The sequence below is a fragment of the Syzygium oleosum genome, unplaced genomic scaffold (assembly GCF_021117445.2).
Source record: "Syzygium oleosum isolate NSW1041296 unplaced genomic scaffold, Sole_v2.1 Sole_v2.07, whole genome shotgun sequence".
Taxonomy (NCBI): Eukaryota; Viridiplantae; Streptophyta; class Magnoliopsida; order Myrtales; family Myrtaceae; genus Syzygium; species Syzygium oleosum.
In genome coordinates, this window is record NW_026607491.1 from 2,644,964 (window position 1) to 2,667,794 (window position 22,831).

The window sequence follows — 22,831 nt, forward strand, 5'->3', positions numbered from 1 at the left end:
ACGTTTTTGTTTCTCTGTCTTTCTGTTCTTTTGTTCCCTGAAACATAAAAAGAATATAAATGCGTTAGGTAACATCAGTTAAGAGCGCGAATAATAACCATTCTGTTTCAGAAATCAATTTCTGGCCAAAAATTGATTTTTCTATTTCTCTATTTCTATTTCATGGATGAGTTTTTTAGCCAAAATATGCGTTTGATAATGACACAAAATTTCTATTTCTGAAATAGAAATTCGTTTGATAACAACACAAAATTTCTTCCTTTCGAGCAGGAGGCGATGGACGGTGGACGGCGGGCGGTGGGGGGATACGGTCGGCGACGGGAGGTGGGCGGTGGTGGGAGGTGATCGGCATTGGGCGGTGGAGGAGGACGGTGGCGAAGGACGGCAATGGGAGGCGGCCGGCGGCAGTGGACGATGACAGGAGGCAGTTGGCGGGTGGGCAGCGGCGGGAGGTGGGTGATGTTGGGCGGCGACGGGAGGTGGGCGGTGGCGGGAGGTGGCGGCCGGCGTTGGACGGTGGAGGAAGGTAAACTGCGAGTGGTTGGAGGCGGCCAGCGGCGGAGGACAGCGGTGGACAGAGACGAACGACGGCAGGTAGGTGACGGAGGACGATGGGCAGCGGCGGCGGGTGGCGACCGGCGGCGACGGGGGGCGGTGGGTGGGCGGCCGGCTAGTAGTGCAGGCAAGTGATGAGAAGAGTTTTTATTTCTCATTTTTGTTCCAGAAATAGAAAAGTAAAAAAATTTTACTTCTGATTTCTGTTTCAAACCTATTTCTGGAGTAGAAATTTGTTCTAAAAATAGAAAAATGAAATTGCGTTACCAAACGAATTTTTGTTCCAAACCTGTTCCTGAAAGCAGAAAAATAAACAGAAAAACAGAATGGTCATCATGCGCGCCCTAAGTGGTCAGGGAATAGATTTGAAACAGAAATAATAAGTAAAAAAAATCTACTTTTTTGTTTTTGGAATAAAAAGAGAAACAATAGAGAAGCAATATCAGCTATCTTTTTCACAAGATATTATCATACTAAACTCTAAGCCCTAAACCCTAAACTCTAAAATCATAAACCCCAAAACCCAAACCCTAAAACCCATAACACTAAAAAAAAACCCGAAACCCTAAAACCCCAAAACCCAAACCCAAAACCCCAAACTCTAAATCCCCAACCAAAAACCCAAAACACTAAACCCTAAAACCCCAAACTCCAAACCCAAAACCGTAAAACCGTAATTCCAAACCCTAAGCCCTAAAACCCTAAACCGCAAAATCCCAAACCCTAAATCATAAATCCCAAACCTTAAGCTCTAAACCCTAAATCCCAATACCCAAAACCCAAATCCCTAAAACCCTAAATCACTAAACCCCAAACCCAAACCTTAAAACCCATAACCCAAAACCCGAAATACTAAACCCAAAACCTCAAACCCGAAACTCTAAAACCTAAACCCTAAAAACATAAACCCCAAAACCCCAAAATCAAAATCCTAAAACCCTAACCCCTAACCCCTAACCCCAAATCCTAAAATCCTAAATCCTAAATCCTAAACTGTAATTTCCTCGACCACCACCCGGTATTTGCTTTGTTTATAAGGAGTAAATTTTTTTTTTTTTATGATTGTATTAAGGTCATCCAATTCTATATTATAATATATTCTTATTCTATTTCTAGTCTAATTTTATCCAAACATGAATTGTTAAGTCTCCATTGACATTTTTATAATTAAATGAAAAAATTGGGAGTAGAAATTTTTAGGGTCGCATCAAACGTATTTATGTTCCTTTTCTATTTTGGGAATACAAATTTTGTATAATTACCAAACGCATTTTTCTGCTCAGAAATTCATCTAGGGAATAGAAAAAGAAAAAAGCTATTTCTGAACAGAAATTATTTCTGGGAATAGAAACGTTACCAAACAAGCCCTGGAAACGTTTCTATTTCTCTATTTTTCTGTTCTTTTGTTCCATGCAATAGAAAAAGAACAGAAATTCATTTGGTAAACGTCAGTTAATTTTTCTATTCCTTGGAATAAAAAAGTGGCCTGAGAAATGATTTGGAACATAAATAAGAAGTAAAAAAAAAATCTACTTTTCTGTTCCTAGAAAAAAAAAAGAAATAATAGAGAAATAAGATCAGCTCCTCTCTTTCATAAGATATTCTCATGCTAAACCGTAAATCCCAAACCCTAAAATCATAAACTAAAAAACCCTAAAATCGAAACCCAAAAACCCTAAATCTTAACCTTAAATCTCAATACCCAAACCCTAAAACCCTAAACATAAAACCCTAAACCGTAAAACACTAAATCACAAAACCCCGAACCCTAAACCCCAACACCCCAAACCTGAACTCCTAAAACCCTAAACCGTAAACCCCAAACCCCAAAACCAAATCCCTAAAACTCTAAACCCCAAAACCCAAACCCTAAAAACCCCAAACACTAAACCCTAAAACCATAAATCCCAAACCCTAAAATCCTAAATCCAAAAACCCAAAACCCGAAACCCTAAAATCCTAAACCCTAACGCCAAACCCTGAAACCCTAAACCACTAAACCCTAAACTGTAATTTCCTCAATCACCACCCGGTATTTGCTTTGTCTATAATGAGTAATTTTCTTTATGTTTGTATTAAGATCATTTAATTCTATATCATAATATATTACGATTCTATTTCTAGTCCAGTTTAATCCACACATGAATTATTAAGTCTCAACCGATATTTTTATAATTAAATGAAAACAATTAGGAGTAGAAATCTTTAGGGTCGTTCTTTTTCTGTTGAGGGAATATAATTTTTGTACAGTTACTAAACCCGTTCTTCTATTGAGAAACTCGTCCTGAGAACAGAATTATAAAAAACTATTTATGAACATAAATTATTTCTGAGAACAAAAACATTACCAAACAGACCCTAAATTCATCAATTCTTGTAGAAAGACGAATCAGTCATTGGAAAAAGAGAAGCGGATCGACCCCGATTTTCAATTTTGCATTGTTGGTACGACTTTGTATTCACCAGCTTTCCATCTTAGTACGAATGACTAATAGGAGATAGAGAGATCAGGTAAAGAGAAACAGGAGCTAGAAAAGGACGGTGCCCCGCTTTGAACGAGTTATTACGGGGAGAGCGATCGGAGCATTATTACAGTTCATTTTAGTTGTTTTCAGGTTTTGTTTCTTTGTTTTTCCTTCGGAGTTAGTGTTGAGTCATTATCGATTTACTTCGTTTGTATTCACGTGTCCACTTCTGGTTTATTTAGCTTTAACGTGTCCACGTTTATATTCAGATGAAAGCTAAATGAACGAAAGAAATTGGATACGTGAATATAAACGCAGTAACGCAGTAATGATTGAACACATGAGTGAAAGTGAATTGTCTCTCTCAGTCTCTCAGTTCACTCCAATGGAGATCACACTCCTTGCAACAATGTACGTCCTCGCGGTGTCCTACGCCACCCTCAGCCTCCTCCTCCGCCACTGCGGCAGGTGCTGCCACATGCTCGGCTACGAGTGCTACAAGACCCCCCGAGGACACAAAGATCAACACTGACGAGTGCGTCCGCATCGTCCTCCGCAACAGGAACCTCAACCTCGACGACTACCGGTTCCTGCTCTAAACGATGGACTGGTCCGGGAACGACGAGGAGACCTACGGGCTGAGGCTCATGCTCGAGGGTCACAAGGAGGCCCCCAGCCTGCCCGAGGCCTACTTGGAGGTCGACGAGGTGTTCCATCAGTCGGTCGGCAATGTGTTGGTCAGCAACAGGGTGGCGCTGTCGAATATCTAATTCGATCTTATCAACGATGCAAGAAAAGTAATGGAAATTCGCACAACACAAGAATTTACGTGGTTCAGCAGGGGAGATGTTCCGCCTACCTACGTCCACGGGGAGATGAGATCTGTTTCACTAATAATGTAGAAAAGTGTATAGCCGCTCTTTCTCACTCCCTCCTTCTCTCTCTAGAGACCTGTTTTGCCCTAAATATATAGCGAAACCCTACATGGCACAAATTACAAAATTGTCCACATAGCTTAAAACATTTAACTTTCCCATAGAGATCATTCTATGACTGAACATAAAACGCCTCTGGCGGCCCGGGGGCGCTGCCCCTGCGACCCCCGCCGGGGCGGCCCCCCCCGGACCCCGGACCCGAGCGGGACCCCCATATTGTCCAGTCGTCAGGGGGCCTTTTGGAACCGCCTCATAATCTCTTGGATAACAGAATACAAGACATCAACCTCAACAATCTCCACCTTGGCTTGGATTCTGTAAAGCCACCTGCGAAAGAATATGAAATATAGATGTCTTCATCCCCTTACCTCCATAAGAGGTACACTCCTGCACTCATTGAGTGCGTCCCTCACCTTCAACAGCGAGTTATATTAATTGAGCCCAAACAGGATCCAAACTTCTCAATAGTGACTGGCTTGGTAAAACAATCTGCAGGATTGCTATTCGTGTGAATCTTCCTTAAGTGAATGCTGCCATCTGACACAAGCTCCCTGATTTTGTGAAACCTCACATCTATATGCTTTGTTCTTGCATGAAACACTTGATTCTTGGCGAGATGTATGGCACTCTGACTGTCACAATGTAACACCGCACCTCTTTGCTCTAAACCCAACTCACGAACCAACCTAGTCAACCAGAGCCCTTCCTTAGCAGCTTCTATAACTGCCATGTACTCTGCCTCTGTAGTAGACAATGCAATTGTGGACTGAAGCATTGCCCTCCATGAGATAGGTCCACCAGCTAATGTAAAGACATATCCTGTAGTAGACCTCCTCCTGTCTAGGTCACCAGCAAAGTCTGAATCAACATATCCAGCTAGCTCCTTCGAACCTCCGTCGTGACTGAACATAATACCCAAGTCTGCAGTCCCGTTCAGATATCTAAAGATCCACTTGACTGCATTCCAATGCTCCTTCCCTGGATTACTCATGTATCTGCTAACAACACTGACTGCATGAGATAACTCTGGCCTGCTACACACCATAGCATACATGAGACTCCCAACTGCGCTAGCATAGGGAACTTGAGTCATCTCCTCAATCTCCTCATGCTTTGTGGGGCATTGTTGTTCAGATAACTTGAAGTGGCTAGCTAATGGTGTCCTCACTGATTTAGCCTTATTCATGTTGAAACGCTCAAGCACCTTTTCAACATACCTCTTTTGAGATACCCAGAGTTTACCTACACTTCTATCTCTATGAATTTCCATACCAAGGATCCTCTTAGCAGCACCAAGATCCTTCATCTCAAACTCATTATTCAACAAGGACTTTAAAGAGACAATATTATGCATATCCTTAGCAGCAATGAGCATGTCATCAACATAAAGCATCAAAAGAATAATCGAATTATCATCTGACACTTTAAAATAAACACAGCAATCATACTCACTTCTCGAATAGCCAATTTGCACCATAAAAGAGTCAAAACGCTTGTACCCTTTGTCTTGGAGATTGCTTAAGGCCATAAAGTGATTTCTTAAGCGGACAAACGTGATCTTCCTTTCTGGCACTTTGAACCCGTCGGTTGCTCCATGAAAATCTGTTCCTCCAAGTCTCCATGAAGAAACGCCGTCTTCACATCAAGTTGTTCCATCTCAAAATCAAACATGGCTACCAAGGCAAGTAGAACCCGAATGGAAGTGTGCTTTACTACTGGAGAGAATATTTCATTATAATCCACTCCTTCCTTCTGTGCATACCCTTTAGCTACAAGTCTAGCCTTGTACCTTACCTGCTCATTCTCAGACACTGCCTCTTTCTTGCGAAAGATCCATTTACTCCCAATGATCTTTCGCCCTTTAGGTTTCTCCACAATCTTTCAAGTCCTGTTTTTCTGTAAGGATTCCATTTCTTCCATCATAGCTGACATCCATTTATCACTATCAGCATCAGATATCGCATCCTGATAGGAAGATGGATCGCCTGTACCTACTGTGAGGGCATAAGCAACCATATCCTCAAACCCGTATCTCACAGGTGCTTTGTGAGTACGTTTTCCTCTATCTTCTGCGATGGTGTAGGTATCTTCTACTGCCTCCTGTGATTCTGGTGAGTTACTGGATGATTCCCTTCCTCCCGCTATTTCTGGTTCACCTGACTCCACCTGCACAGTAGATCCTTCTTCACTCCTGCCATCTGCATGTGAACTGTTATTTGCCTTCATCATGTCAGATTCATTAAAGACAACGTCCCTGCTAACCACGGTCTTCCGTGCATTAGGATCCCATAGCTTGAATCCTTTCACACCTTTCTCATAGCCAAGAAAGATACACTGCTTAGACTTTGAGTCTAACTTGGAACGATGTCCACTTTGTACATGAACATAGGCTGGACAACAAAATACTCTCAAACCAGAATAGTCAATCGGATTACCTGTCCATACCTCCTCAGGAACTCTGCATTCAATGGCTGTAGATGGAGACCTGTTAATGAGATAGCATGCCATATTAACTGCTTCTGCCCAGAAACTTTTACTCAGCCCTGCATTCAGCCTCATACTCCGAGCCCTTTCCAAAAGTGTCATGTTCATCCTCTCAGCTACACCGTTTTGCTGTGGTGTATCTAATGTTGTGAAGTGACGTGTGATCCCTTCAGCTTTACATAGTTCCAGGAATAGTGTGTACCTGTATTCCTCTCCATTGTCTGTTCTCAAGCACTTTAGCTTCTTTCCTGTCTGCCTTTCTACTTCAGCCTTCCACTCTTTGAATTTGGAGAAGACTTCATTTTTCTGCTTCATGAAGTAAACCCAGACTTTCCTCGAGTAATCATCAATGAAGGTCACAAAATATTCGGCACCACCTTTTGATTTGATCGGTGCAGGACCCCATACATCGCTGTGTACATAATCAAGTACATCCTTGCTCGTATGCTTTGCAGTTCTGAAACTAACCCTGCTCTGTTTCCCGAAAACGTAGTATTTGCAGAAGTTCAATTTGCATCTTTTGACACCTTTTAACAGCTTTCTTTTATGAAGCTCCATCATACCCCTTTCACCCATATGCCTTAACCGCATATGCCACAGATGAGTGTCATCTGTATCGGACTCTGCAGCTGTAGTCATAGATGCTCCACCTGTTACTGTACTCCCTATAAGCCTGTATAAACTTCCAGTCAACTCTCCTTTCATGACAACCATAGCTCCCTTGATGACTTTGAGAACTCCACCTGCTGCTGCGTACTTGCAGCCATTCACATCAAGCGCACCTAAAGATATCAAATTTTTCTTTAGATCTGGAACGTGTCTTACATCCACCAAAGTTCTGACTATACCATCAAACATTCTGATTTTAATGGTCCCTATTCCAATGGTTTTGCAAACCGCATCATTCCCCATTAGAATAGATCCGCCACTGTATGACCGGTATGAATCAAACCAATCCCTATTCGGACACATGTGATAAGAGCATCCAGAGTCTAAAATCCATGAATCAACGAACTGATTCTTACCTGATGATATAGAGAGAAGATCTCCATCATCACCGTCTGAGCTATCGGCCACACTTGCTTGATTAGAAGTTTTCTCGTGCTTCTTCAAGTCTTCCTTTCTCTTAAAACAATTTCTTTTCAGATGGCCTTCCTTCTTGCAATAATAACAAGAGAGTTTCGTTTTACCCCCTCTTGATTTCGATCGACCCTTATTCCGGATCCCCATTGGATTGTTCTTCCCCGTTCTCGCTCCTTGACTTTTCCGATGAGACCCTCACCTTGTTTGTAGACTGTTAACCCTCTTTCTCGTATCATTAGATAATAGGGCAGCGGTGACCTCATCCGTGTCTCAAGCGTCTCTTTTCCATACAAGAGTGTCGTCAGCAGATGATCATAAGATGCTGGTAGCGACGATAGCAGTAATAGGGCTTTGTCTTCATCTTCCATTGAAACCTTCAGACTTGCAAGTTTACTCAGAATCTGATTAAACGTGTTAATTTTTTTTTTTCGAATTTCTTTTTATTTTTCTTTTTTTCCCTATATTCTTCGTCGGATCGGCGACCGGTTGAGGCTGGCGAGTTCGACCTCGCCGGCCATGGGCCAGGCTAGCCCTCGCCGGCGCTGGCGAGGGCAAGGTCGAGCGGCCATGGCGAGGCCACTCAACCTCGACCAGATCTAGAGGAGGCCGAGCGGCCTCGCCATGGCCGCCGCTCGACCTCGCCGTCTTTGGGCGACGGCGAAAAACATCGAACCGAGTCATCTCTTTTTTCCGACTTCGACGATCTTTCCGGCGAGCTCTTCAGACTTAATCGATCTGGAAACCAATCCATGGTAGTTTTTGTCGAATGAAGCCAGAAATTTCGACGCGCAAAGGCAAACCTGGTACCACAAAATAAGAGCAGCAAACAGAATGCCGCTCCTGCAGGAGCAAAGAAAGAAGAAAAGAGACGACCTTGGTCCTTTCTTGTCGATGTAGAAACCCAAAACCCAAACACAACTCAAGAAACTTAAAAGAGACGATTTTGAAGAATCATCGCTCATCTTCGCTAGGTCAGAGGAGAACCTAGAATTTCGCAGTTGCAAAATCAAAAGCCAACTACAGCTCATACAAGAAAAGGGCTATGAAAGAACCCACTTTTTTGTCATAGTAAAACACAAGAACAACTCGTATAATCACATCTGGGAAAAAGGGGGGAAAAAAAGAAGAGATTAGGGGTGTTGGAAGATAGCGAGGCTCAGATTCGCCTAGATCAGGCAACTGATAGGAACTCCGCCATGACTGCGACCAGTTTTGGCCGCCCCGCCAAGATACGGCCGGTTCTCGGTGCCTACCCGTTTCATTTCCTCTCTCCTCTGTATTCTTGCGAATCATCACAGCCTCTTATCTCCTTTTTCTTTTTCACGCGTTCTCGTTCTTTTTCACAGCGGAATGTGCACTCATTGGCGGCGGCGGAGGAGGAGAAGGATATTGGGTTTGGAAGTTCTGGGAAGTTGTCCATGAAGAAGATGATGATGTTTTGCGAGGAAAATGAAAGCGAAGCATAAGCAAGAAGCAGAAGCATTTCCAATGATCTTTTCTACCTTTCTCGGCCTCGGCTTCTCCTCTTCTTCTCTTCCTTTTCCTTCTCTTGGAGCGAAGCATAGATATAGATACAAATACATAGATAAAGCGACGGATATCGTTTGTCGCTAATTAGTGACGTTCAAATACAAAATGTGGCAAATATCGTCGCTAATTAGCGACGAACCTATTATATTAAAAATTCAGCAAATAAAAAATTTAGTAATGAACCTTACCAAAAAAAAAAATTTAGCGATGAATATGGTTTGTCGTTAATTAGTGACGAATTTTGCGACGAAAGTGCCAACACAGTTATTTTTCGTCGCAAATTCCATCGCAAATTAGGGGCGAATTATTTTTCATCGCTAGGGATGAATTTTTTTTTTCCGTCTCAAATTAGCAACGAATATAGTTTTCGTGGTAAATTCCGTCGCAAATTAGCGACGAATTTACTTTTCGTCGCAAATTCCGTCGCTAATTAGCAACGAATTTTCTTTTCATCGCAAATTCTGTCGCTAATTAGCGACGAATCTGTTTTCCGTTGCAAATTAGCGATGAATTTTTTTTTTTGTCTCAAATTCCGTCCCAAATTAGCGACGAATATTTTTTCGTCGCAAATTAGCGACGAGTTTAGTTTTCGTCGCAAATTCCCTAAGAAATTAACGACGAAAAATTTTTCGTCGCTAATTTTTCGTAGCTAAATCCTTGTTTTTTCGTAGTGAACTGACTCGCGCAGGCATGGGCTGCAGTGCCAGCGTGGTCGCGAGCCATCTGGTCCAAGAGCTCTTCAAAACACAGGACAACGTGCTCGCCCTTGTCGTCAGCACCGAGTGCATCGGCTCCCACCGGTACTGCGCCAAGGAGAAGTCCATGATCATCTCCAACTGCCTCTTTCGCACGGGTGGCAGTGCCGTCCTCCTCACCAATGACCGGGCCCGGGCCAAGGACCGGGGCCATCATGAAGCTCGGCCACTCCGTCCGCGTCCGCCACGGCTCGTAGGACGAGTCCTATAGCTGCTGCATCCAGGAGGAGGATGGGCAGGGGCACCAGGGTTTCCGCATCACGAAATTGCTTGTCGAGGCTGCCTCGCAGGCCCTCGAGGCAAACCTCCGGATCCTGCTGCCCCGGGTCCTCCCTGTCGGCAAGCTCTTCCTATACAAGCTCGCCAACACCCTTGCGAACAACCCATTCGCCAAGAGAGAGAATCGGAAGGCCCACGGCGGCCCAGGCCTCAACTTGAACCTCAAGTCCGGGATCGACCACTTCTGCATCCACCCGGTGGGGAAGGCAGTGATAGACACAGTCGGGAAGGAGTTGAATTTGAGCGAGGATGACCTCGAGCTGTCGAGGATGGCGCTGCACCGGTTCGGGAACACGTCAGCGAGCGGGAACTGGTACGTGCTGGGTTACATGGAGGCGAAGAAGCAGCCGAAAGAGAGGGGACAAGGTGCTGATGATAAGCCCCGGGGCCGGGTTCGAGACCAACACGTGCGTGTGGGAGGTGATGAGGGACCTGGAAAGGCCGAACATGTGGGAGGACAGCCTCAAGGACTACCCAAGGTTCAGCCTCGACAACACATTCATGGACAAGTACGGGTGGCTCAACGACGAGTGCCTCAACTTCATCCGGCTCCAGGAGGCCGAGATGGTGCGTTGATCGGGCAGGGTGTGTGCGTTTGCCATCGCGTGAGAAAATCAAAGGTAATGGAACTATTGTTGGTTTTGGCTTTTGTTTTTGTTTTTCTTGCTTTCTATTGAACAAGAGTTGTTTATCAAACACCACCGACACCAAGGAGACAGTTTCGAATTATCCCCTAACTCTTAAGTTTGACATGGGGACCCTTGATTCGTGTTGTTTGTCGAAGTAACTTTCTTTTTTTAATTTCAATGGTGGATGGAAATTAAATGAATTGCCGTTTTATTATCGTTGGAGTGGAATGCGTATAACTTCTTCTGTTAAATGATCAATATGGTGCCTAAACTCTAGACTAGATAGGCGACATGTTGGGATCTACCCATTACCTAATCTTATATAGGATATTATGATAATAAATGCTTTGCATGAGTTACTTGATAACTCCGACATATCACGACTCTAAAATTGAATTTGTTAAATTAGGAAAAATTCTAGAAAATTAATTCGGAGTCGTGATACTTAAGTATGTGACTCCGTGGAGGGATATTAAATCTTTCAAAGGGTCAAAAAGGCCTATGCAGACTCCGAAATGATCAAAATGCTTCGACGAAAATTGTCATTTGCCAAGGCGATCCAAACTTCAAACAATTGGAGGGTGACCAAAATCGCTTGGTGGTTCCTCACATAAGCACGATAATCTAAATGTGAGGAAATATAAATGCAACGGAATTGAGATTATATTGAAAGGAAATACATGGAAATGAATGCACGACTGGAATTGATATTACATGGAAAAGTAGAGTACAGGAATTATAAAATAGATGGAAAAGTAACAATAAAAGATGAACTCTTGGAGAGTGTTTTCTGGGCGTCTGCCACCCTGAAGAAGCCTTCTCATTTTACATTGCTCGCGGTGCAAATTCTTCAGTTCATCGAATCTATTGCATGAAGAATGCCCAATATGCCAAATTGCTCCGAAAATTTGGTCAACTATCAACCCGTGTTCTCCGATTTCCACTTCTCTACCACCTTCATCTTCATCCCTTCCGATGCGTCGCCATAATTCCCATGACGAGATAACCCAATCTTCGACCTCTTAGACTTCAACAACTACTTGCACTCCATGTCTTTTGCATTGTCCTGGACTCTTTGTACAAGTAACTCTCACATTAACTGACATAATCGACCTCGTCTGCGACCGCCTTGTCAGTCCAGAATTAGTAATTCGAGCTTCTCTCCACTCTTCCCCTATCCTCCGGTCAAGTTGTTTAGATTGCCCTGTCCAAATTTGTAGGTAATAAACGATGGCGATCGATATCGACTGGTAGTTGATTCAGTAAACGGGGAGGGAAACATCAGGCCGGATGCAGTTGAAAGCAATGCAATGGAACAATAAAACAATTTCACATAATGCGTCATCAAGCAGCAACGTCTGAAATCCGAGCTTTAGCGTGTTTGGAGGGAAAGAAATAGTATAAAATCTGGCATTCCATCCCATGAAAGAGATAGGTCTTCTTGAGGAGTGCTTGTGGGACTTGTATCGTCTTTCTTGGAAAGATCGTCAATCACTCTAACGAAGCGACAAAAAGAAACCTTCGGCGAGTCAACATGTTCATACTATCGCATGGGCCATCATACGTTCATGGGGTCTGCGATTCCGCGTCTACTCTCCTTGCGTTTGACTTCCTCAGTTCCCCGTCCCTTCACTTTCACTCGAACAGCCACTACACATCAAGTCAAGATCAACTCCGTTCTTACCGCCGGTCTTTTACATTACCATACCAACATGACATTGAAACTCGAGCATTCCTTCTTCTTCTTCTTCTTCTTCAGTGGTCAACCTCTCCGGTCGCTCTGCAGCTGTTCAAATGGCTTCGGCAGCCACAGAAGGTTCCCTCACTCCCCCTCATATCTACCGATATCTTCTCAAATTGTGGGATGAGAATTTCGGTTTAGTTTTATCCGTCGAGGCTCTCTCCTGAGTCCTGTCAAATTCCTTATCCGTAGTTAGCGAGTGATTGGCGTGCTTTTCATGTCCAGGATTTCACCGGGACATAGAGAGTGGCGTGCTGCCACCGCCAAACTCGGGCACGACTGGGCAGTTTGATCAATCTTTGACGAAGAACAAGGCCATGCCGCGCAAGAGCACGGAGTTGCACTCAGCGGCTGAGCAGGATGACGCCGCTTCCGTGAAGCGGATCCTTCTCGAAATCGACAGCCGACGGCCGATCCATGGGGCGAGCACAGAAGTAAGCGTTGCTCCTCTGAAATCGGTGGATGAAATGAACGAATCAGGAGAGACTGCGTTGTTTGTGGCAGCAAAAAAAGGGAATGCGAGCATCGTGAAGGAACTGCTCAAGCATTCGACCAGAGAAGGGGTTATGAGGAAGAACATCGACGGTTTGACTGCCCTGCACATTGCTTCTGGTCATGGACATGCTGGTGATTAATTCCTGATGTCTACATTTCTTAATTTCTTCATTGTTGGCTCTGACGTATAGTTTATACGGTTGGTTGGATACTTAGTCATTGAACGTGAAGTCACCTCATTTAAACCGATTAGGAATTATGGGACAGAAATGTGTTCACTAAGCATGGAAGTGACCTTGGAATCCTCTGTCTGAGGCAAGCTTCGACCAGTCCGCAAATTGTAATAGACAGTTGCTCCCTCATGTCCCCTGATTTCTGAGGATATGTCTGGTCTTTCTGTCATTTTGTTTTTTATACTCTTGCTGAAAGACTGATCTTTGCACCATTATACTGCAAAAGGGTGGAGCTCAACTGAAACCATGGGGCCGATTTCATATCATACCATCGCATCTATGTCATTACATAATGAGTGGCTATAGCTCAAGTCTTTGGGCCAGTCATGGGCTGATGCCTTGCCCATATGAAAACATTTCAGGGAGGAGCTTACATTTTCATGTAGTGTAAATTAAATTTAGAAGTATTGCTTTGCATTTATCTTGCTCTATCCACTTTTTTGAAGTCCCAACAACATTGAATCAGAAAATGTTCTAGAAAGCAATTACCATTTTGCAGATCTTTTTGTAATGCAGATGTAAAAAATGGTACACACTTGGCACTAACCAGAGGTGCACCCTTGTAGAATCTGTACTCTCAGTGAAATGCATACATCCTAGCTACCTAGAATCGAATCAGCAAGGATGAGAAGTGGATTTCGTGAGGGTCATGGCATTCCAATAATCATGTTTGTGCTTATATGGACCTTTTTATTGCAGACATTGTTCAAATGCTTTTAGATTATGAACCCGAGTTGATCAAGACTGCCGGCCCCTCAAATAGCAGCCCTCTTATGGCTGCAGCTACAAGAGGGCACGCTGCTGTAGTTGATCAGCTTCTAGCAAGGGATTGTAGCTTGCTAACAGTTCTCAAATCAAATGGAAGAAATGCGTTGCATCTAGCTGCAAGGCTTGGGCTTGTAGAGGTTGTTCAATCCTTGCTCGGCAAAGACAAGCAATTGGGACGGAGGAGTGATTCAAAAGGCCAAAATGCATTGCATTTGGCCGTGAAAGGATATAGTCAAAAAGTTGTTAAGTTGCTTATTGAGGCAGATCCAGCAGTGGTTGTGCTTCCTGACTTGCTTGGTAATACAGCATTGCATGTTGCTACAAGAAAGGCCCGAGATAAGGTACTTCTTGAGGTTCATAATTAGAGTATGTGTGTAGTACTCAATCACTTTTTAAGTTACAGTAGTTGCCATTTTTCTATCAATACGAGATGTCCATGATATGTATTAAATAGCCCATTTGCAAGCTGCGATTTAGTTTGGTATCAAAGGGTATTCGAACATATTCGTCATGATAACATGCCATCATGCTTTCAAATTCATTAGTTTTTACTGAAATTCGTTGTTTGTGTCACATTGTTTACTTGCCGTGAATTAGAAACCCAGAACTGGGCAATTTAGGAACATAAGAACCGTAACTTGTAGACACAGGTGCTTGGTTTTGATTGAGGGACGAGTGTCATGCAAGCGTCCTGAAATCAGTGTCAAGGAACATCCCTTCAGCATCAGAGCTGTATGCATAAAGTGTGCAGATGGTTACAAATCAAGTACTTTCAAAGCCCTATCTGTAACGAAATGAAGTCCTGACTGCCTGCTATAATCATTCTTTCTTGATGCTGAGAATCAGGTGATATCTTTACAAATGAAGGCAACTTCTTATGCATTGTAAAAACCCAGTTTATTCTTTCCTATCAATATATCCATGCGTGCAGTCCACCAAGATAACCTGTTTATTTTCATTTCCCAACTATTTAATTATAACTTGTGATATCCATGGAAACTAGAATTCAGTGTCATCTAATCAGATTTCCCCCAAGAGCTTTGCAGATAGTGGAGGACTTATTACTGTACCCGGAAACCAACGTCAATGCAACAAATAAGGACCGCAAAACTGCTCTTGACATAGCTGAAGAGCTCCCTTATTCTCCAGAGTCCATTAACATCACAAGCTGCCTTTCTCGTAAGGGTGCTTCCCGAGCTAATGACCTCATAGCTGTCAAAGAACTCAATAAAGCTCTTCAGGGAGGGATCAACAGTGCACATTCTGTAAATATGGCTGCCATTCTCATAGCCCAAATTGCATTTGCAGCCATTTTCACTGTGCCCAGTGGTGGTGATAGTAGTGGGATTCCTCTAGCCATGAGCAGTACCTCCGTTAAAGTATTGATCATCTGTAACTCCATAGCATTTTTCGCGTCCATAGCGGTGGTGCTAATTCAGGTCACAGTGACCAGAGGAGAGACCGAACCAGAGGCACTTGCCATGGTGGCGGAGGTAACAGGGAAACTCATATGGCTAGCGACAATTAGCATTTCTGTGGTATTCATGACTGCAATATATATAGTGGTCGGCAGGCAGAACGAGTGGGCTTCAACCTTGATTACGGTTACAGGGGGAGTTATATTACTGGGATCTCTTGGCATCAAGACTTACTATGAGATGAAATTAAGGAGGATTAGGTCGATAAGGAAAAAGGAGACATAGGCCAAGAGGTGTTTGAGTAAGTGGTCTCTCTTTATGGTCCTGCGGTTGTCTCTCTGTGCACTTATTTATCTTAACCAAAAATTGCGATTCCTATTGGTTGAAGATTCTGTGCATCAATACTGGGCAATTTCTATGAAGGTGCGGATGAGTGTTAGATGCTGAGCCTATGCCGAGTGCATGCCACTGTGGTCGTCCTGAGGCTGGGGCTAACCCAAATCGGTTATGGGAGGTGGAGGCACAATCGCGGTTAGAAAGAAAGATAAGAAAAGTGCAATGTGGGTCTTATATGGTCTCTACTGTTTCGATGTGTAAGATTCATGTTTAATCTTATGTCGGATTCCAATTCCAGGGTGAATCATTTCTCTGTGTTTAGCATAACGTAGCGTCTCGTGATGGAATCAATTGGCTCAATTTACATTGAGTTCACTCAGTGGATATGGTATCGAGCTGGAGCTTTCTGATCCGGTTCGCCGGGGATGTTCTTAAGCATGATAATCATAGACTCGCACTCACAGCCACATAAAAAAGAAATGATAACATTAATCGAGCTCTCTTCTCAGTCGTTGCGACCCGTGACCCTGAGTCACCGACTCCGAGTATCAAGCAAGTTCAAGTTTTTCAATATCCTCGCTATGGTCCTCGAGCAATTCTTTCTCATCTTTTCTTTTACTTCTCTTTCTTCCTCAAACAAGTTAGACAAAAGCCTCCGTCACCAACCACTTCTATGCTTATGGGATACCTAACAAAGTGGTGCAAAAGTTGGTGTCTCAATCCATCTCATTTTAGTAAACTATGTCATCTGCAAGACTGCAACAGAGCATCCAGCTTCTCGCCCAATCTTTTACTTCCCGAAAGGCGCGCGAACAGCGCAAAAACTTCTTCAGTAACTCGATGCTGCAGTACGAAATCCTTCACATGGTATGGCGTCCCAGGTGGTTTGCTTGGACATGGTGACCAAGTATGTGATGCAGAACAAGAACAATGCGAGAGGAAAGCAAGTAGCACTGGCAGGTGGCTGACTTTCCTTCGACCCATGCCCGCCATAATTGACTAACAACTACAATGACGCTTTTTGTTAGAATTTTTGCCCACAAAGGCGCAGATTTTCTCGAGCAGTGAAATGTCAGCTGGAAACTCAAAACCTACTTACTAACCTCTTCTATCTGGATAGGCTACTTGAATCAATCATTTTTATATTTCAGGTCAAGGAGGCGGTTGACTCCGTGACCCATTGGGAACAATTGTCTAGCCATCGTTGGAATTTCTTGGGCTGCTAACCAAGGTGATTGGTTTCGAGGGGAGTCGATTCTTGATCGAGAATCTGGAAATTACCTAGTTAGGGCCGGTACCATATATTTTGAAATGTGAACCGAATCCCGACCCTTTGGATAAACTCAGGAATTGGGTTACAATCTCCTTTTCTTTTTCATACTTTAGATATATTGAATTCTATCGCATTATTGGCATATCAGCGTCCTTTGGTAAAATGGTTTAAGTAGTTTAGAGTCTTTTTGAGTCACTTAGGACCGAATATCTTTTTAAGTAACTTAAAACAAGCTTGGGTAAATCAATATACCAGTTCTAAGATGATTCAGCGGTTCAGATAATAAATCTGGGAACCGAGCAGGTCTCGCTAGTTCTTAGGTTTTTAACCAGCAGATTCAATCCGATTTAGGCTAATTCTCACCCCCGAATTGAATAAGGACCAATGTTGACCCCTAACTACTACTGCTTTGAAAACCTCTGGTTTTTACAGGATCATATTTAATTTTCCAAACCGTGCTGCAAAGGGAGGATATTCACTTTACCATGCAAACAAAAAAAGATAAACACTATGATAAAATTTCGAGCGACGAGTATTGATATGGTGCCACAACTGTCAATAGAATGCATGTCACCGTTCAAAACCCTCCGCCCAACTTGAACCACAGTTGTAACCATAACCTCAAGAATTTCTTCTCTTTTGAACCATGATTGTAACCATGGTTGGAACTCGCGCGCTCGCAAAAAAAATCACGCATCCTACAAACCTAAATCATAATAAAAGATTGAGCGGTCTCACGCGATTTTCTAAAAACTTCGAGACATTATTTAAATAAAAAGCACGAATTCGAAAGAGGAGAACGAGGGAACAGATACAAAAAAATGAGGAGATTTAATAAAATCAATGATTATTATATGGATATGTATATATATGCATAGAAGATATATTTTTGGACATAGATAGGATAATATCAGTGTACATGTAATGTAAGAACACGGGGGAATCTAGACGTATAGGAGTGGGGAGTGGGGAGCGGCCATTTTTGTCCGAAAGCAAAAGGTTCCCCTCCCCACGGCACGACCACCACCACCACCCCCACCACCACCAAAAAGCTGAAGCTGCCCAGCAACTTCCCCCTCCCTCCCCCGCTCCTTCGTCCCTCCGCCTGCCGCCCTTTTGTCCTCTTCTCCTTCCCCTTTTTCCTCTCGCGACTCGCCCGCACACCACCTTCTCCTTCTCTCTCTCTCTCTCTCTCTCTCTCTCTTTACTCTGTGTGCTGTGCTCGTGCTTAGGCGAGCGGATTGACCATCTGGGATCGCTCGGTCGGGTCTCTCCTCGCTTGGTCCCTGCCTTCCCCTGAGCTGCGATCATGGCTTCTCCGATCGAGGAAGGTAAAGTCCTCCACGCACTCTCCCACTCTCAGTCGGTCCTGTTGCTTTGCTCCGCTGCTGCTGCCCGCTCGCGGGTTCGAGATTCGCGTCCGTACGCTCGGCCCGCCGTTTGACTCGATTCTTCCGTTCTTGCTTCACCCCCTTTTCCATTTCCCGTCTGTTGTGTTTGTTGGATGAGTTTTTTTGGTTCAGTGGGTTTGTGGGTTTTTGTCGTTCTGAGGGTTGGCATCTTCCCAGTGGCTTTCGGGGCGGTTCTTTGCTGGGCCAGCTTTAGTATCTCTTCACTCTGGCTCCGATTCTCTTGCTTCGTAGTGTGTAGATTTGGACGTTGTTCGTAATTGAGGTTGAATTTCACATGAATTTGGGTCGATTATTTGGCATAAATTTCGATTAAGTTTATGTGCTTTTTTTTTTATAATCTTGTTGGTCGTGGTTCCTATTTCTGGAGAAGAAGTTCTGCTTAGTAAAGACACGGGAAATCTTTGGTGAAAGTAAGATTCTTCTTTATAGCTCCGATCCTGTTGTTACCCGATGCATAATGTTTCAACTAACGTATCTGATTTGAAGTTGAGGTTGAAGTCTATGTAATTTAGGTGAATTATATGGTAAAGTAAATGCAAGTTATTATTTTGATGGTGGGGAAGTCTCAAGTCTACCTTTTGGATACGGCTTCTCGAATCATTTTCTTTTAACAAACAGATGAAGATGGAATTCGGTGGGTATAATTGTTGGATTAATTTGTGCTGGCTTTACATTCATTGGCTGTACAGGAGCTGAGAGGGACTTAGAGAAGGGACTAGCGTCGGTGGAAACTAGCAAAATTGCCACTGCAGAACCCTCGCCGTCTCCATCACCATCGTCAGCATCAACTGGCCCTGCCCTTGTGTTATCCAACTCCGGAAAGCGAATCGATCAGGCTGGGAAGAAAAAGTATGTAAAACAGGTTACGGGCCGCCACAATGACACCGAGCTCCACTTGGCTGCCCAGCGGGGTGATCTGGCTGCCGTGAAACAGATTCTTGATGATATCAACTCGCAGATGGTCGGGACTTTGAGTGGCACAGATTTTGATGCAGAGGTTGCGGAGGTGAGGGCTGCAGTGGTCAATGAAATAAATGAATTGGGAGAGACAGCTTTGTATACTGCTGCGGAGAAAGGGCACCTTGATGTGGTCAAGGAGTTGTTGAAGTATTCGAATAAGGATTGTGTTATGAAGAAGAATAGGTCTGGGTTTGACGCGTTGCATACAGCTGCGAGTCAAGGGCACCATGGTAAGCCTTTCTACCCACTCATCTGTTTCTTTCTGAGATTGGAGCTTTTGTTTCAAAAGCTTAATTAAATATACATAGCTACAAATCGATGTTAAGATCTCAATGTTACCATTAGATTGTTTTTGATAGTCCATGAAAGAAAAGGTACCTTCGAAGTGATTTCAAGATACACATGTTGCAGAATGAATTATAGAACTTGTTCTTTGCTATAAAATACGTCCGTCGGTGCTACATAATACTCGTTCTTTAATTGCAAAGGCAGCACTATCTTGCGGTGTGGTGCAACTTAGCCAACTTTTGCTTACTCTTTACCTACCCGTGGTCGTTACATATGGACTAATAGGCCTCGGAGTCAAATGTTACTCTTCTTCTCATAGGCTATCATCCTTGATACTTAATGTTGATTTCCAATACTACTTCCTTTCAAGACTTGTTCAAGTGTCTTTCCAAGTTCCAATGCCACTTATCATTACATGATTGTCAACTATCTCCAGTAGTCTCATGCTAGTTTCTTTTTTTGCAGCCATTGTGCAAGTGCTTTTGGATCATGACCCTGGATTAAGCAAGACACTTGGCCCCTCTAATTCAACACCTTTGAGTTCTGCTGCTACAAGGGGACATACAGCAGTTGTGAACGAACTTCTTGCAAAAGATTGCAGCTTGATAGAGAATACTAGAACGAACGGGAAAAATGCGCTACATTTAGCTGCTCGGCAGGGTCATGTTGATATTGTGAAAGCTTTACTGGACAAAGATCCCCAGTTGGCACGGAGGACAGACAAGAAAGGGCAGACTGCACTGCACATGGCTGTGAAAGGTCAAAGCTCTGAGGTCGTGAGATTACTTCTCGAGGCAGATGCTGCTATAGTGATGCTTCCCGATAAATTTGGCAACACTGCGTTGCATGTGGCAACCAGGAAAAAGAGAGCAGAGGTACATGTTTTATAAAGGAAGTCTGAAGACACAGTTAGTAGTTAGTGTATATATGTTCTTTATTGGTGGATAACTTCCTTAACCCCGTGATACTACCATCTGGGCTTAAAAATTCTCTTGAATGAGTGGTATCGATTTCCTGAAATGCCTACTTCTTTATTGAATCGGACAAAGTTGGGTCAAAGGCATCATTTTATTTAGTAATAACCATACATTTGAGTGTCTCTGCCATGGTGTCTGCAGATGGTTTATCGATTGCAGAATTTGATACCAAATGCTGTCTTTTTCTTGGACCTTTGGCTATCCGCATGTTGCTAGGTGAAAGGTTGTCAAATGCTACTTCATTATGTGTTAGTGCTTAATGTACTGCTTCTATTGCCTGCCCTGCCCTGTTGCATGCTCTCTCTGTCTCTCTGTCTCTCTGTCTCTCCCCTTCATTTGTTCTAACAAGGATCTTCACCTTTCTTTTGCAGATTGTGAATGAGTTATTGATGCTTCCAGATACAAACGTCAATGCACTGACTAGAGACCACAAAACACCTCTAGATATAGCTGAAGGACTTCCCCTGTCTGAAGATTCCTCTGAGATTAGAGATTGCCTTAGACATCGTGGTGCGCTTAGAGCTAATGAGTTAAACCAACCAAGAGACGAATTGAGGAAAACTGTGACCGAAATCAAGAAAGATGTCCACACACAGCTCGAGCAAACCAAAAGAACCAATAAAAATGTTCATAACATATCTAAAGAGCTCAGGAAGCTCCATCGTGAGGGGATCAACAATGCCACCAACTCTGTGACTGTGGTGGCTGTGCTATTTGCAACAGTTGCCTTTGCAGCTATATTTACGGTTCCTGGTGGAGACGATGATAATGGGATGGCTGTGGTGGTGTCCACCATGTCTTTCAAAATATTCTTCATTTTCAATGCCATTGCCCTGTTTACCTCTTTGGCTGTTGTCGTGGTCCAAATAACTTTGGTCAGGGGTGAAACGAAAGCAGAGAGGCGAGTTGTAGAAGTTATTAACAAGTTGATGTGGTTGGCTTCTGTGTGCACTTCAGTAGGTTTTATGGCCGCATCGTACATAGTTGTTGGTAGGCGGCACGCTTGGGCTGCAGACCTTGTTACAGCTGTTGGGGGAGTGATTATGGCTGGGGTGCTCGGTACGATGACATACTATGTCGTGAAGTCAAAGAGGAGCAGATCGCTGAGGAAGAAGGGGAAGTCTGCCAGGAGAAGTGGGTCCAATTCGTTGCTTCCGTCCGACTACTCTAACTCAGAGGTTGATAGAATATATGCTCTTTAGACAGGACTGTGCACTGCTTGGTGGCTTTGTAGTGTTGGGAGCAACCAAAATGAACGTGAGAAAGTCATCGAAAGTGAGATCTGTGCAGCATGCTCCCTTAATGTATATGGCAGGGATGAGGACTTCAGAGATTGATCTCCATAACATCGGATCGTTCAGTCGTTGAATGTTGAAGTTGGGCATGCTTTCTTATCTAGTAAGTGGTAAAAAAAAGGTGAAAAAAAAGTGACGGGTCTGGCACCTATCAGAACCTGCCTCTCAGGCAAAGACACTGCAAGATCTAGTGCAGCAGAAGCACAAATTTTGCTGGGCTTTCCCTTATCAGCTAATGTCATTTGACTGCAGGACTAATTATTTCACCTCTCGAGTTTGTGGTCATTGTTTGGCCGGATATTGATCTTTATCAAGCATTTGAATCCATCAATATCTCTGCCTGTTTCCTTTTCTTCTCTTCTGAATTTTTTTTTTGGTCAGATTCTCTTCTTAAATTATGTGGTGGGTTCTGTTGTATTGTTTCAGCCCTACCACATGAGAAATGGGATCAACTTTGTTACTCGTGATCGTGGTTGTGAGACCAAAACTGCAATGCACACGAGATGGATATTTTCATATGTACGTAAGCTGTAAAGTATGCATGATACTTTGTAGCTGTTGCGACATGAATAGTCAACTAGTCTTACTTTGGTTGGAATAACATTGTTTTCTGACTTCATCGACAATCATAAGCCTTTACCTTCAACTTACCCGATGCATCCTCAGCTTTTCAATTAACCACAAATAGGCTAGGTGAGGCTGCCTGTATCCGAATCAAATGTCACACGACTTAAGGTTCTTGCCTCCTTGAAACCTGGAGAGTTTGTGCATTGTCATTGAGTTCATTAAGATTGCTCGGAGCCAACCTCGATAAAAGAATTATGGAAAATACAGAAGAAACCTCAACCTGTAGATGGAAGGGGCACGGGCATAATCGGTTACCCGACCCACCCAATGCCTAAAAGGACGTAAGCTAGTAT

At 43.5% G+C, this 22,831-nt stretch overlaps 2 protein-coding genes and 1 pseudogene across 2 annotated transcripts; all 3 read left to right on the forward strand.

Annotated features, from left to right (window-relative positions):
* Window positions 1–3,405: 3,405 nt before the first annotated feature.
* LOC115682194 (3-ketoacyl-CoA synthase 19-like) lies at window positions 3,406–10,798 on the forward strand (annotated as a pseudogene).
* A 1,574-nt stretch (window positions 10,799–12,372) lies between these two features.
* On the forward strand, window positions 12,373–16,010 carry LOC115682163 (ankyrin repeat-containing protein ITN1-like). The gene is made up of 4 exons (XM_030606314.2): window positions 12,373–12,531; window positions 12,682–13,083; window positions 13,884–14,293; window positions 14,999–16,010. Exons 1-4 carry the CDS (start codon window positions 12,510–12,512, stop codon window positions 15,653–15,655), a joined length of 1,491 nt encoding a protein of 496 aa, XP_030462174.1. The 5' UTR covers window positions 12,373–12,509; the 3' UTR covers window positions 15,656–16,010.
* A 2,066-nt stretch (window positions 16,011–18,076) lies between these two features.
* LOC115682221 (ankyrin repeat-containing protein ITN1-like) lies at window positions 18,077–22,537 on the forward strand. Its single transcript, XM_030606374.2, has 4 exons — window positions 18,077–18,310; window positions 19,081–19,581; window positions 20,105–20,514; window positions 20,988–22,537. Exons 1-4 carry the CDS (start codon window positions 18,289–18,291, stop codon window positions 21,816–21,818), a joined length of 1,764 nt encoding a protein of 587 aa, XP_030462234.1. The 5' UTR covers window positions 18,077–18,288; the 3' UTR covers window positions 21,819–22,537.
* The last annotated feature ends 294 nt before the right edge of the window (window positions 22,538–22,831 follow it).

Excerpts from the sequence above, each read along its gene's own strand:
- LOC115682221 (XM_030606374.2), top strand. The coding sequence starts at position 18,289 with ATGGCTTCTCCGATCGAGGAAG. Across the intron at positions 19,582-20,104 it reads TGCGAGTCAAGGGCACCATG|CCATTGTGCAAGTGCTTTTG; the intron begins GTAAGCCTTTCT and ends CTTTTTTTGCAG. Across the intron at positions 20,515-20,987 it reads CCAGGAAAAAGAGAGCAGAG|ATTGTGAATGAGTTATTGAT; the intron begins GTACATGTTTTA and ends TTTCTTTTGCAG.
- LOC115682163 (XM_030606314.2), top strand. The coding sequence starts at position 12,510 with ATGGCTTCGGCAGCCACAGAAG. Across the intron at positions 12,532-12,681 it reads GGCTTCGGCAGCCACAGAAG|GATTTCACCGGGACATAGAG; the intron begins GTTCCCTCACTC and ends TTTCATGTCCAG. Across the intron at positions 13,084-13,883 it reads TTCTGGTCATGGACATGCTG|ACATTGTTCAAATGCTTTTA; the intron begins GTGATTAATTCC and ends TTTTTATTGCAG.